Source organism: Tasmannia lanceolata, unplaced genomic scaffold, assembly GCF_043159265.1.
Source record: "Tasmannia lanceolata isolate RefF3 unplaced genomic scaffold, GAP_Taslan_0.1 ptg000012l, whole genome shotgun sequence".
NCBI classification, from domain to species: Eukaryota; Viridiplantae; Streptophyta; class Magnoliopsida; order Canellales; family Winteraceae; genus Tasmannia; species Tasmannia lanceolata.
The window spans coordinates 39118622-39133097 of NW_027518689.1; the positions used below are offsets into that span (position 1 = coordinate 39118622).

The window sequence follows — 14476 nt, forward strand, 5'->3', positions numbered from 1 at the left end:
TTTCAAAGGATTTTGTAAGAGTATTTAGAACATATTATTGTGTTAATTCCTTTGTAATGGTTTAATGCCCTGTTATGAAGTAGCCACTCTCCTCTTCTAATTCATGTTAGCGAGAGTGCCAATTCTTTGGTATCGAGCGGTCGGTCGAATAACACGCTGATAACATGATAAGTTATTAGTTAAGCAATTGGACATTGATTGAAGACTTTATTATATGGTAATCATATAGAATTCAGATTTAAAACCTACGGAGGCCAAGTGAGAGTATCTTATAAAAACTTACCTTTCTAGTGGCCTTGCAAATGCCTCTTGGATGAGTAAGTGGTGCGAGGTACAATGAACCAAGGCAACTTGCTATTTTATATGAGGGATTTGCTAAGCTCCTTTGTCTTCATTAACGAGGTGGCTGGTTGATGTGAGACAGACCAGCCGCGAAAACCCCTCTGCGATGGACGCTAGCAATTCCCTTTATAAGAGATGCACAAATAGTTCTCATGCCGCCTTATATTCCATGAGACTTTTTATATAAATCGTCACAAGCAAAATAAAGGGAGGAAATTTATAATTTAATAATTTAAAATAATCCATGTCATTGTTCCGGACTTGCGTAAGGCAATTTTAAGAACCCTGTTTTCCAAGAGAGAAGTTCCACCTCATATGAATTAAATGAATAAGACATTCAGCTCTCCTATCTTGAAAAAGAGGCGTGGCGAAATGGCCACATAGGCACACTTCTTAGCATTTTTTGTCTTATTCATCCAATTCATCAGAGGTGGCTGTTCTCCAGTGCAAAAGTCAGCCGCAAAATGGATTTCTGCAAAATTGCCTACCAAATCCCGTGTGTACAAATAAATTTGTTCTTTTTGTAAAGTAGCCCCACTTAATGTCTTGAGTTATTATTGAAGCTTGCAAAGGTGGTTGAGTTAGCTACATTTCCTTGTATCCTTAAAGAAATGGTCCCAGAGCTCTCAACCATTAAATAACTCGCCGAAATATCTGATATTCCTTAATTTTGAGTCCAATAATTGGTTTTAGACTCACAATCGGTTGGCATAATCTTAAGTGAACAGGGGTGAAAGGCTATTACAATGCCCAAGAAGCTCGCGAAAGCAAATGAGAGAATGTAAAACAAAGTGAGTGTCCAATTATCAAAACATGATTGCACCGTTATCAGTAGCCTATTCTTTAACTTCGTTAATTTTTTCTTCTTCTTTGTATTTTCCTTTCAAGAGATTCTAAACTCACAAGCGCCCTTGTAGAAATGGTGGACAAGGGTGCCACTATTGGATCCACATCATAGTTCTCAGAAAACGGTAGCTGCAATGACGTGGTCCGTGGTCGTGGATCCAATAATGCTGCACTTCTCCACCGTGCCAACTTCCAACAAGGGCTTCTGTGAGTTTAGCATCCCTCTTTTCTTTCTCCCCAGGGAGGATAAGTTGAGATACGTACACTAAGCTCAATGATGGGCATTGATTTGTCATATCCTCGCCATTGATTTGTCCATTGATTTGTCCTATGCTCGCCTTCATGGCTTTGGTACAATTTGCAGGAGTGATGAAAAATATGTGCTATATTGGAAAGTACATGGGTTCATGAGGACATGCTTCTCTTAGGACATACATTTACTGTGGGTATAATGTGTACCATGGCTAGGAAACATGATTGTTAAATCAAAGGAGGGAGCTTTAATGTTATTGCCTACTCGAGTTAGCACTGGTTAGGTACTCTGATGGTTTTAAATATCACAATTTATGGGCACCCTTCTGCTGTTCTGATACATTGGATATTTTTTATTTTTTATGACATAGGGTATCCCCACCCCATTTAGGGCAGGACTTTCAAACCTTGAATACTTTCTTCCATGTGTCACATGTATAACCATGTACTCGTGGGGTATTGACACCCTCACGTACGGCATGATTGGCAACTTTGTAAAAAATCTCGAAAAAATGATTTTTCTCGAAAAAAAAAGTCCATATCATTATTCTTTTGGGAGATGATATTTTCACCCCTCTGCAGTACGCATTCGCCCCCTTATAACGTGAACAGTGTGCTACTTTAACGCTTTTTGACGTTAAATCACGTTAAGAGTAGCGGTGTTCATTCGGTTATAACCAAACCGAATATACCGAAATTTGATAGCCGAAATAATTTCGGTTATCAAATTTCGATAACTAAAACCGAACCGGAATTTCCAAAAACCGAACCAATTAAAATTTCGGTTATTCGATTATAACCGAATAACTGAATAGTGGGAGAAAAAGAGGAAAAAAAGCAAAATCTTTATTTGGATTGGAGGGCTAGGATCATCCTATCGAAATGATTTTTTGAACACAACCTACTTAAGTTGTGATAAATCAAATGGACGGTTTTGATCATCCTACGAAGTGACCATATAGCACTTTTTTTGGAAAAATAATGGTTTTTTTCCAACATTTCGGTTATTCGGTTAACCGATTTTTTTGTTGAGATAACTAAAACTGAACCCGAATAACAGAATTTCAAAACAAAAAAAAAAACAATCGAAAAGAAAAAAAACCAAACCGAACCAACCAAACCAATTCGGTTCGGTTATTCGGTTATAACCAAATAATGAACACCCCTAATTAAGAGGAGGCGAATGCATACTCTAGAGGGGTGAAAATATCATTGCCCATTCTTTTTTCTAAGGTTTGAGAGTGCCTTTTTAGGTAAAAATGATCTCAGGTAAAATGTTCGAACTAAATAACTTATAATGTTTTGCCTAAAGTGATATTACCTGAAAAACGGAGGCTAGTAAACCTTGGAAAATTAGTCTTGGAAGGAAAAAAAAATTCAAGAAAACATTTTCTTGGTTCTCAGGCATGGGCTTAGAATCATATTAACATATACTAAGATTGACTGTATGCTGGGCAATTGTAGTTTGTAAGAAAGAAACTAACAAATATTTAACAAAGAATTAGACGCATAATGTTGTGGGGTCTATCCCATGAGATGGGCCTACCACCGTCACACAAGATCATATGAGAATCCTATTTATTAATGGGGAATGATATTCCACCCCTCTCTGATGGATAAAATCACCCCCCTCCCCTCAGTATTCGTTAAGTTTTAGAGGCAAAGAAAAACGTTAACGCGGTGAATTTATCCTCTTTTGAATCCTTTTCTTCTCCCGTCCACTCTCCTGTGGTGTAAAAAGAGTAGACGTGAATGCACTATAAAAGGGTGGCCTAGGAAGAAAAGGGGGTGAATATATCACTTCCCATCTAAAATAGGATACATGGAACTAGAAAAAAGAAAACACTTCCAAAATAGGATTTTTCAAATTTGAAACCGTTTTGCTAGCAGCACTCTTAGAAAAACGAAAGGAGAGAGACGTGAGTTGTGTGAGTTAAAGATCCATGCCGTTAAGGGGAGGGTGTCCAAGTCCTTAATGAGACCTTATAATTCATCTGAGGTGGTTGTTCGCTCATGCAAAAGTCAGCCGTGAAATTCCTTTATGCAAAATTCCGTAGCAAATCCCTTAGTAATCATGCAATACGCGAATAAGATATTTAATGTGCTTAAAGGCTCACATTTTTGCAGATTTATCTTATTCATTTAATTCATCTGAGTTGGCTGTTCCCTCATGCAAAAGTAAGGTTTCCGGCTTTCGCGAAATTCCTTATTTCTATTAATGTGCAGTTCATAGAAATAGGTAAAGTACATGCAAGGTTTTAAATTTTGTCCGAAGTCTGAGTTTCGGTCGATTTCTTCAATTTCGGCAAAATTTGAAAAAAATATTAATTTTTTTATTCCTTTCCCAAATTTCAGCCGAAATTACCGAAATTTCGGCCCAAAAAATTGACATTTCGTGTGTCTTTACCTAATTTCGGCGGAAATTTTGGGATTTCGGCTGTGTCCGACATGAACCCGGAAACCGAAATTTAAAACCTTGGGTACATGTATATAAATGAACACTTTTTTGTAATTTTTGCAGTCTACTGAAATTTGCACTACGATGTTTTGATAACAACACAAACTCACCTTGTCTTTTATTATTTAACCAATGGTCAAAAGCTATTAAAATTCTGAAAAAGCTGTCAGCGGCCAATTAAAAAGGGAAAGACAATGTGAGTTTGTGTCAATATCAAAACATTGTGGTGCAAATTTCAGTAGCTTTTCAACGTTCTAGCATGCAGATAATGCAATTTAAATGAAATATTATGCACAAGCAACAAAATCTCCTAGATGCATAAAGATGGAAAATTAGAGACATAACTGGTAGCTCACTATTTAATTCCAAGAATTTTTTGGCATAGACTAGAAAATGAAATGAAATAAATGAACGTAAAATGGACCAAAGAAAGGTGACTCTAGGTCATATAATGTACATAATCAAATCCACTGAATCGGTAGGCGATCGATCACAAGTCTAAGGGCATGTTTGGCTACCATTTTTCTTTTTTTCTGGAATATGAGTTTACCTAATGGTGAGGAGGAAGGGTGGGAGAGGTATAGACACTGGAGGGACCGAGTGGGGAGAGGGTAAGAAAACAGAAAACTCCATTCCATGAGTTTACTTAGTTAGGCAAGATTGCCTACACAGGAGAGATGTCATTTTCACTATTGGCAACTTGTACAAGAGATTGTAAAGAGATAATTGTCAATCCTTTAACATAATCTTTATATGATCAACGCTCACAACCAACAACATCGTTCACTTCTCACACGTTCTAACTCTTTTTTTCTTTTTTCCCTCTCTTTTTCAAAAGATATTATGGAGATTCCTTCCCACCAGTCTCAAGCTTATCCGTCTTCATTAAATGTGTATGTAGTGGCTTTCAACTTCGCCCATAATGCCATCCAACTGCATTGTCTTGGACATTGTTTTTCCTGTGCACCTTTTCTTTTGGTCATGACTATAGAAATTTGAATATATACATATCATATCTTTTTATCTTTTGAGAACAATAAATTTTAGCTATTTCACCTCTCAAAATCCATCCATGAAACCCAGATTTGGGAAGCTAGAGGTCAGGTTATTGATTTTCTGGGTCTATTTATGGAACCAATATGTTAGACATGATAGAGCCATTTGGATATATGGATTTCACAATCCAGTATACAAGCTAAAGCCTAGATTTTATAAGATAAAACTTGGATTTTACAACCCTGAGAATAAACAATCGATCGAGGTTTTAGAAATCCAGGTTTTATATTAACCATTTTATTTGTTAGAGATTTTCAAAATAAAGTGTTTTTAGAAATAGTTTTGAAAATAGGAGAAGATCTTCAACTCCAAGACACATAGAAGATGATATATTCGTCTCAAGATTTCCGCCATCTATTCTTCCATTCTTCGGTCTTTATTCTTTGGTCTTTGTCTGAGCATAGTCCCGAAGTGGTTCGAAGAATAGTGGTAAGCGAGTGCACGACTATGGGAGCATGTGGGCTATTTTATCTTGGAGGTCGATTCATGGATCCCGATTGTACCATAGGGGCGGATATCATTATTATGGAGAGTGGCCAAGTAGCACGACTCAGCCTCCTTTTCTATAACTGCATCTTCAACAGTCAGCAAAATGATTTTATCTTCCAAAATTGTTTAGTGCATTTGCCTTCTTATTTTCAGTTGTACTTTTATTTACATAGATCAATTTGAAAAAATAAAATAAAATCAGAGTAGCCATATCATAATCTCTATCTGTTCCAACAAATGGTTATATTACTTTCTATTTGTCTTCAAATTAAACAATTATTTACTTGCAAGGAGATCTTAATGTCCCACATGAAATAAGATTAACTTAGAACAATAAAACCGAACATTAGTCATACGAAAATATGACTAATGAGAGAAATTTGTATAGAGCCACAGCTCAAAATGTAAGCAATTTAATAGCTATAAAGGAATTTACATTTATTACGTAATTAAAAATTGAAGAGAAATTTAGTTTTACAAGATATTTATACTAGCTAAACTCTGAAATTATAAGGTTTTTAAGGGAAAACTATGTATAATGAGAAAACTTGGGTAATATTATGGTTATTTAAAACCTTATCAATGTAAACTTTCCTTTAATTATTAAATACCTTTTAAATGTTAATTTCTTTATCTATGTTATGTAATAGTGGGAAAACTCAGGTCATTTCTCGAGGTCATTTAAAATTTTATAAATGTAAACTTCTCATTTGCTATTAAATATGTTATAAATGTGATTTTCCTAATCTTACAAATGTAAATTTTCATAGAGCTGTACCTTGTTTATACTAAACAAAAATAGATTATTTTTATCAGTGGCCTAAAATTAAATTAAGGGAATCTAAATTATAATGATGGATTTGCTAGGGGCCATCACAGAAGGCATTTTGCGGGCCGGCTGTTGTATGAGAGTGCAGCCACCTCAGATGAATTACATGAATAAGACCAAATCTGTTGAAAGGTGAGCCTGCGTGGCTGGCTCTCTCATGCAACAGCCAGCCTGCGAAATGCCTTCTGCGATGTTCCCTAGCAAATCCCTTATAGTAAAAAGGTTATATTTCCTACCATATAGTATAAATTATTTAAAGACTATTGATATTAGGGGTGGCAACGGGGCGGGTCGGGGCCGGATGTTGGGGTCCCCTTCCCCTTCCCCTCTGCGGGGAATTTTCCCCCTCCCCTTCCCCTTTCCCTCTGCGGGGATGGTGGGGAATCCCCCTCCCCTCCCCGCGGGGAATATCTAATCCCCTTCCCCTTCCCCTTCCCCTTCCCCTCCCCGCATCCTTCGGGGACAAAATCCCCGCCCCGCCCACTCTTTGGAACCCAATCAAACCAGCAAACAGAGCTTCTTTCTTCTACGTCCATTACAGACAATATTGTGATGAATGCTATGATTCTATTCATGTGATCAACAAACAGATGGACAAAATCAGAAATGCATGGATGAGACAACAAACATAAATAACAACAGGACCTCATCTTTCAGCAATTTTCTGCATAAATTATGGAATGATAAATAGGAAATGAGCACCAGGATTACCTTCATTAACAGACAGCCAATGTGCAAAAAGTAACTATTTCAGTAGTCACAATGAACTTTAAAAGTCCATAAGTGGGCGCTCACACACGCAAAATAATGTTCATTAGTTCATTCTGTATAGCATGTTAACCCCCAGATGAGCATGAGAAATGAGAATGGAGAAGAGAACAAAATCAACAAATGACTTATTTCTTTAACTGCAATTCAGTCTAGTGCTGACATGAAACAAATTTCTAGTAGCTAAATTTTTCTTGTTGAAAATTAAAACCTGCAATCCAACCCTAAAATTTTGTTGGCACTACGATTTTTTGATAATTGCATACACTCAGCGTCTCAGACTCTCAGCTTGTCTTTATTATTTCAACATCTGTGAAAAGGTTATTATAGTTCCCAAAATGCTCTCAGAAGCTAATTAAAAGGAAAAGACAAGCTAAGTTTATGTTTGGGGGAATCTTGTAGCCGATCCACAGAGTTTCTAGTAGTTTTCCTTAAAAAAAACACTTAAAAATTTACAAAAAAATGGCATTGATTAGCGGGGCGGGTCGGGGTGGGGCGGGGTGGGGACAACTCCATCCCCTTCCCCTTCCCCTCCCTGCACCGGGGAATTTTTATAATCCCCTTCCCCTTCCCCTTCCCCTTCCCCTTTCAAATCGGGGAATCCCCTCCCCAAACGGGGCGGGGCGGGGCGGATCCCCGCTTTTTGGGGTGAAATTGCCAGCCCTAATTGATATTGGTACCACCATGCTTTGATAATAGGGTTAGCGATATTAATTTGTGGCGAACTCACCTGTCTTTTATTATTTAACCAGCTGTCAAAGGCTATTGCGATTCCCAAAAAGGTCTCCCCGGCAAATTAAAAATGAAAGGAGAAGGTGAGTTTGGCCCAATATAAAAACATGGTAGTGCCTAGCCTATTTAAAGCCTTAATGCAAATTTCTCTGAAAGTTATTTTTGTTGCTGTCATTGCATGTGCTTATGTATTGTAATAGCTAATCTTTAGACATATGTACAGGGACCAGTTTTAGTGGTATCCAGAGAGGCTCTCAAGCACTTGTCTGGAAAATTAATGCTGAGAGGGTAAACAACTGCATGGCGATGGGAAAAATCTCAGCTACACTTCTCCCATAGCAATTGTCTGGATCAAATCGCACAGTTTTTTGTTTTTTTTTTTGAAAAAGAAACTAGTTCCCATGCTTTCAACAATTTATAAATGGAAATGGGTTCCACATAGAAGACCCAATAACTCCATGAATTTAAGAACCCCAACTGACACCAACACTGAAAGTTTAAGTGTTGAACTACCTTTCAAAGAGTAGTTGGCTATGATTTAAAAAGGTTTAGGTGATGTAATAAATACCCAACTGCCCAACTTTATTTATTGAGCCAGGAATCGATCGGGACTAAAAATAATTTACAAAAAAAGGACATATTTTTAGAAATTTTATGTTAGAAAGAGAGAGAACAATGATCCAAGTACTCCCCCTTCCATCTTTAAATTCGGCAATGTAATGGTTTCAGCCTTGAGAGAATGGAAGTGGAGTGAATGAGTGGGTCGTTTTTGAGTGCATCGAGCTCTTAATAAGAAACCTCTCTTCCTCTCTCTTAATTTCTCCTCTTTATTAGGATCATAGACCTCGTGCCTTTAGACATTCTCCAAGGATTTGAGCTTAAACTTTTTGTCGACGATAAAGTGCATGGAGTTCTTTGCACCGTTTGAACGTTTTGGCCTCAAGATGGTCTAGGCTTTGCCTATATAAACAGATTTTTTTCCCCTAAAAAACTCCACGTTGTGATTGAACTCTCTAGCTTTGGCTTATTGTGTTCGTTTCTTGGCGAGATAAGATGGCGTTTGGTTGGTTCAAGTTCATTACAGCAATTCTGATTGGAATTCTCTATTTTCATGGCTTCTGTTACTCAGAACAAGGTATATATTTTTTACGTCGTTTGATAGTTGGATAAGCTCAACTCAACTAAGCCTTTGTCACAAACTAGTTGGGGTCGACTAATGAATCCTTTAGAAGATTTTCATGAAGAAGTTAAAAGGATCTACCTGGCTTAAATTGACTAATTCTCATCCTGATACTAGTTTGGTTGTCTACATGGATCATTTTCTTACATTCTCTCCTATCCAAGGTCATGTTTTCTCTTATGTTCCTAGCCCTCTAGTCTTTTGATAGTTGGATAGCTTGTCCTAAATGAAATTTAGAGATACGAGTTGCCCATTGTCTGTAACACGCTATCCATATAAAATTTATGGCACTTTATCTTCAAAAGTGAGGATAAGTAGTGTAATTCCAATCCTTATTTTAAAAAACTGAAGATAACTGTAATTCTACTTATTATTGTTTTCTGAAGATGACAGTTCTCTGAGGGACAGAAATTGTGTAAGTGATAGAACTTATCCAGAACAACCTATCCAAGAATAGAATGCAACACAGAATAAAACATAGAATAAGGCCTTGTCTACAAGCACAGCTCAATTTGTGATCTCCCAATGGTAGGCAAAAATGCGTGGTATCGATTATCCACATTTTGGACTGCTCGATTCGTAGACATATATCTTCATGTCGGATGTGATCCATTGGCCAGTTTTAGTTTCAATCATCCAACTATGCCACTAATCCTATGGCTAGGAGTGTTCAATTATTGTGATGTTTTATGTCCCCTTTTAAACTTTGAAAGAACCTAGATAATTATAACCATTGTAGTTCAGTGTAAATATTCCAATTAATTGCAAATTTGACAAATATATTTCAAATTCTCGTATAATATTATTTATAAATCTTGTGTGAAATTCAAATTAAAATGGGCGTAAAACAAAATTTACCCCCATTTGTACAATTTGTTTTACACCCCTTGTACGTTGAAAGAAACGTAATGCTTGGAAAGGGGGTGCAAATATTATTTCTATGTTGTGTGTGTAAGAGCGCGCAAAATAGAAAAATACATGTGTTTTTACTTTTTACATCCTTTAGATCTTTTGTAACATTTGCCTCTCCAAACTTGGTAACCACTTTTCTTTCTTATGCAGCTCCCAATTACACCTTCCTAAACCAGGCAACATCAGCACCCCCTATAGCATACTACGACTACATAATTGTTGGAGGGGGAACTGCAGGGTGCCCTCTAGCTGCCACTCTCTCTCAGAACTTCAGCGTCCTACTCTTAGAAAGAGGAGGCTCACCTTATGGCAATCAAAACATAACCAATTTATCTTCCTTCGCGGACACCCTCAGCGATATCTCTCCCACTTCGCCTTCCCAACGCTTTGTATCTGAGGACGGTGTGATAAATGCGAGGGCTCGTGTCTTAGGAGGGGGAAGTTGCTTGAACGCGGGTTTCTACACCCGTGCGAGCCCAGACTATGTGAGCAATTTGGGCTGGGACGGGCATTTGGTGAACCGGTCCTACCAATGGGTCGAGAAGATAGTCGCGTTCGAGCCACCGATGTTACAATGGCAATCTGCGGTGCGAGATGGGCTTTTGGAAGTGGGTGTGCTACCTGATAATGGGTTTACGTATGATCACATGTATGGGACTAAGGTTGGAGGGACCATCTTTGATATAGATGGGCATAGACATACTGCTGCTGATTTGCTCGAGTATGCGGATCCTAGTGGGCTTACCGTTCTTCTACATGCCACAGTACATAGGATCATGTTTAGGACCAAAGGCAAGATTTTAATCTTTGTTAGGATGTTATATGTGTCTGTTTGTGCAATATTAGGACCTCTTTGGATACCACCAAAATGGTGTTTTATTTGCAAATAAGGTTATTTTAAGCTAATCTTATTTGTTAATAAAACATTTGGGCATCTTTGGAAGCTATTAAATATATCATCTAAAGATATATAAAGTCATAATAACCTTAACTCGCAAAAAAGAAATAATCTCAAAAAGAAATAATGTGAGATTATCAATCTCTCCGTTGGATCATTTGGGTGTTAGATTAGGCAACTAGATTAGATAAGGTAGTTAGGCTAGAACATGATACTAAACTAGATTACCTATTTATCTAAACTCTTTTCTATGTTTATCCCTTCATTATTCTTTATAAACACTAATTAGAGTTGATTGTAATGATCCAGGATTAGAAAATCAGAGCAGATTGATCAGACTTAGCTCTAATCAAACACGCAAATGATCCAAGGGTGAAGTTGATGATCTCGAATACTCTTATCACTTATTTGCCTCTAAATTTTCAGAGGAATACTAGAATCACATGCACCCTTGCAAAAACGGGAGCAAAGAGCGGCACTATTGAAAGTGCCGCTCTTTTCTCCTCTTTTTGCAAGGGCGCCTACGAATCTAGAATTCCTCAAATTTTAATGGATATCCAAAGATGCCCCTTTTAGGGGTTCTTTGCATACCAACAAATGTGACATTAAGGCCGCTTTGAAAGCCATTAGCTAGCAATTTGAAGATAGACATAAAACTACAATTGTAACAATTACTTTTATTTAAGAGTATGCACAAATAGAAGTATATGCATATAATCTTATATGCTTTGAATGGATATTATATGCATCAATTAACATCTTAATTGGTCATGAATGCACAGGAAGAGCAAGGCCATCAGCACATGGTGTGATCTTCAGTGATGCTGAAGGCACTGTGCACAGAGCCTATCTAAACAAAGGATCGAAGAATGAAATCATCGTCTCTTCGGGAGCCTTGGGAAGCCCTCAATTGTTAATGTTGAGCGGGATCGGACCCGCGGATCACCTTAGATCACTTGGGATCAAGGTTTTGATAGACCAGCCCATGGTTGGGCAAGGAATGTCAGACAACTCCATGAATGCCATATTCATCCCTTCACCTTTGCCAGTTGAAATATCCCTTATCCAAGTTGTGGGAATTACCCGACTGGGTAGCTATATTGAAGCTGCTAGTGGCTCCAATTTCGCTATTCATGAGTCTGGCATTAATGGTGGTCCTCAACAGAGAAACTTTGGAATGTTCTCCCCACAGGTTTTTACCTCTGAGCCAACCTTGGTGTATATTTTGAGAAGTGATACTTGCATTCTAGTATTTTGATAGATATACCCCTCATGCTCTTAAATTGTATGTATACATATGTAGGGAAATTATATTTTCACCCCCTATTGTTTGTCTTTTTCCTAAAAATGTTCCATTTCCATCCCCATTTGTATGTAGGGAAGGGAGGTGGAAATATCAGCCATTTCAGCCATTTAAACCCTCTTTTTTTTCTTAATCTTTCCCAAAAATTGACTACACTTTATTATTAAAATGCTAAGAAAGGGGTAAAAATATAATTTCCCATACATCTATTTATTAACTATGTGTATGTCAAGGGTTTAAATTTAAATGAACACTAGTAATGAGATTTGATTTGATTTCTTCGGCTCTCCACTGTGCCACGCAAACAGAGAACCCCAGAAGACATACCCAAAGCTGTGGAAGCCATGAACAGCCCAAATGATGCTTCTTTCAGAGGTGGATTCATACTAGAGAAGATCGTGGGCCCTGTGTCCACTGGTCACCTTGAGCTTAAAAATACGAACCCCAGTGACAACCCTGCAGTCACTTTCAACTACTTCAAGGAACCCGCGGACTTGCAAAGATGCGTCGAAGGCCTTATAACCATTCAGAAAGTAATCGAATCGAAGGCGTTCACCAAATTCCGGTATCCCTACATCACAATGGGAACCCTTATCAACATGACCTTGAGTTTTCCAGTGAACTTGCGGCCGAAACACGATAATGCCTCGACTTCTTTGGAACAATATTGTAAGGATACAGTGATGACCATATGGCACTACCATGGAGGATGCCAGGTTGGCAGAGTGGTCGACCGTGATTACCGGGTTCTTGGGGTCGATGCGCTTCGAGTGATTGATGGTTCCACCTTTAATTACTCCCCGGGTACCAATCCTCAAGCTACTGTCATGATGCTCGGAAGGTAATTCCCTTAGTACCACCTTAAAATATATCAGATCTGACCGCTGGATCATTAGGGTATTAGATTAGGTTACCTATACGGCTATACTGGATTGGGCACTTAGATTAAATTAGGATCATGTCTTTCCGTTCTTGTCTTAATCTTTCTATGTTTATCTCTATGTGTTCTATATAAACACTGCCACATTTTTTGAATGACTGACTAGTTTTTCACCTTGTGATGTAGGTACATGGGAATTAAGATTCGGAACGAGAGGCTTGGAACGAATGGTTTGGATTAGAAGGGGGGCATCTATCTGTGAATCTAAATCACATGAGAGAACTTTTTTCTCTTTTCTTTTGTCCCTAATAATGTTGTCATATTTCTTTTAAGACTACTGTCAGTGCATGTTATGGGATTAATAATCTTAATCTAAATGGGTGAAGGGGAGCTATGTTATAATTCATCGGATTCCAAATTTATTGACAGTACGGTATATTTGAATCGCTTGAAATGGTTTAGTGTCAAAGAAGAGAAATTCATAGGATGCTTCCAAATTGGGAGGTGATATTTTCACCCCCTGCATTACGCATGTGCTCCCCTTATAAGGTGATTTGACGTGAACAGTGTGTAACTTTAACGCTTTTTGACGTCAAATCACCTTATAAAGGGGAGTGCGTACACAAAATTTTTTTTTTTTTGGTTTCTTTGTTTTTGCTGTGGTGGGGTGGGGGGTGGTGGTGGTGGTTATCATTGCCCTTCCAAATTTAAGCTGAAATCTGAAAATATGTTTTCCCGTTAGACGATTCTTAACCACTCACAGAAAAAGTGAATGGGCTTATTTCGGCTCCACACAGTTACAAACCGTCGTACTTTAATGGGGCCTCATCTCATAGTAAGAAAGAAGGTTCTTTTTTGCTCTCTCTCGAGGGCAGTTTGGATATGCGGATGAAGGAAGGACTATCTATTTCGCTTATCTTTAGAATCCTAGATTTTAAGTAAGAAATCCAGGTTTTAGAAATCTCAAGAGAAATCTCTCCCCCATCTTGAGATTTCTAAACCATGGGATGTTCTCGTACTCTATTGCTGACGAAAAGAAAGGCAAAAAATCAGAAAACGACGTCTCCTTCTCCCTTCTCCCATCCAAGATTTTGAGGAAATCCAAGATTCTAAAATCCGCCTATCCAAACGGCCCCTCAATGTTTCAAAATGCAGATGTGGGCACCAATGCGGTCAAAGAAAATCCTATTCATTCAGCATGATGTGGTCTGGTAATAGGTAGACACGACTAAGTACTTAGTTGATGCGGTCATAACTCAAGGCAAAAGAGTCTTGATTTGCGAACTCGGACAAGAAGGGAGTTTTGAACCTCCCTCCCTCTCTCGTGCAACTCGGGCCAGGTTGATGCCAAATTGAACCCTACCCGAACAACCAACCGTCTAAACCTAACCAGTAACCAGACCCAACCCCAACTCTTAACCCAAGAATGGTCAACCATACCCAAGGCAAAAAAAAAAAAAAAAAAAAATATATATATATATATATATATATATATATATATATATATATATATATATGAGAAAACGGTTCC

At 38.0% G+C, this 14476-nt stretch overlaps 1 protein-coding gene across 1 annotated transcript; it reads left to right on the plus strand.

Moving 5' to 3' along the window:
- Nucleotides 1-8383: 8383 nt before the first annotated feature.
- Nucleotides 8384-13349, plus strand: LOC143888164 (protein HOTHEAD-like). Its single transcript, XM_077392503.1, has 5 exons — nt 8384-8907; nt 10015-10656; nt 11545-11954; nt 12374-12906; nt 13132-13349. Exons 1-5 carry the CDS (start codon nt 8826-8828, stop codon nt 13184-13186), a joined length of 1722 nt encoding a protein of 573 aa, XP_077248618.1. The 5' UTR covers nt 8384-8825; the 3' UTR covers nt 13187-13349.
- The last annotated feature ends 1127 nt before the right edge of the window (nt 13350-14476 follow it).

What these genes read in the sequence shown, in the direction of transcription:
- LOC143888164 (XM_077392503.1), top strand. Translation starts at nt 8,826, where the DNA reads ATGGCGTTTGGTTGGTTCAAGTTCATTACAGCAATTCTGATTGGAATT. An exon ending in TTGGAATGTTCTCCCCACAG is followed by an intron (nt 11,955 to 12,373) that starts GTTTTTACCTCT and finishes CCACGCAAACAG; the next exon opens with AGAACCCCAGAAGACATACC. An exon ending in ACTGTCATGATGCTCGGAAG is followed by an intron (nt 12,907 to 13,131) that starts GTAATTCCCTTA and finishes CTTGTGATGTAG; the next exon opens with GTACATGGGAATTAAGATTC.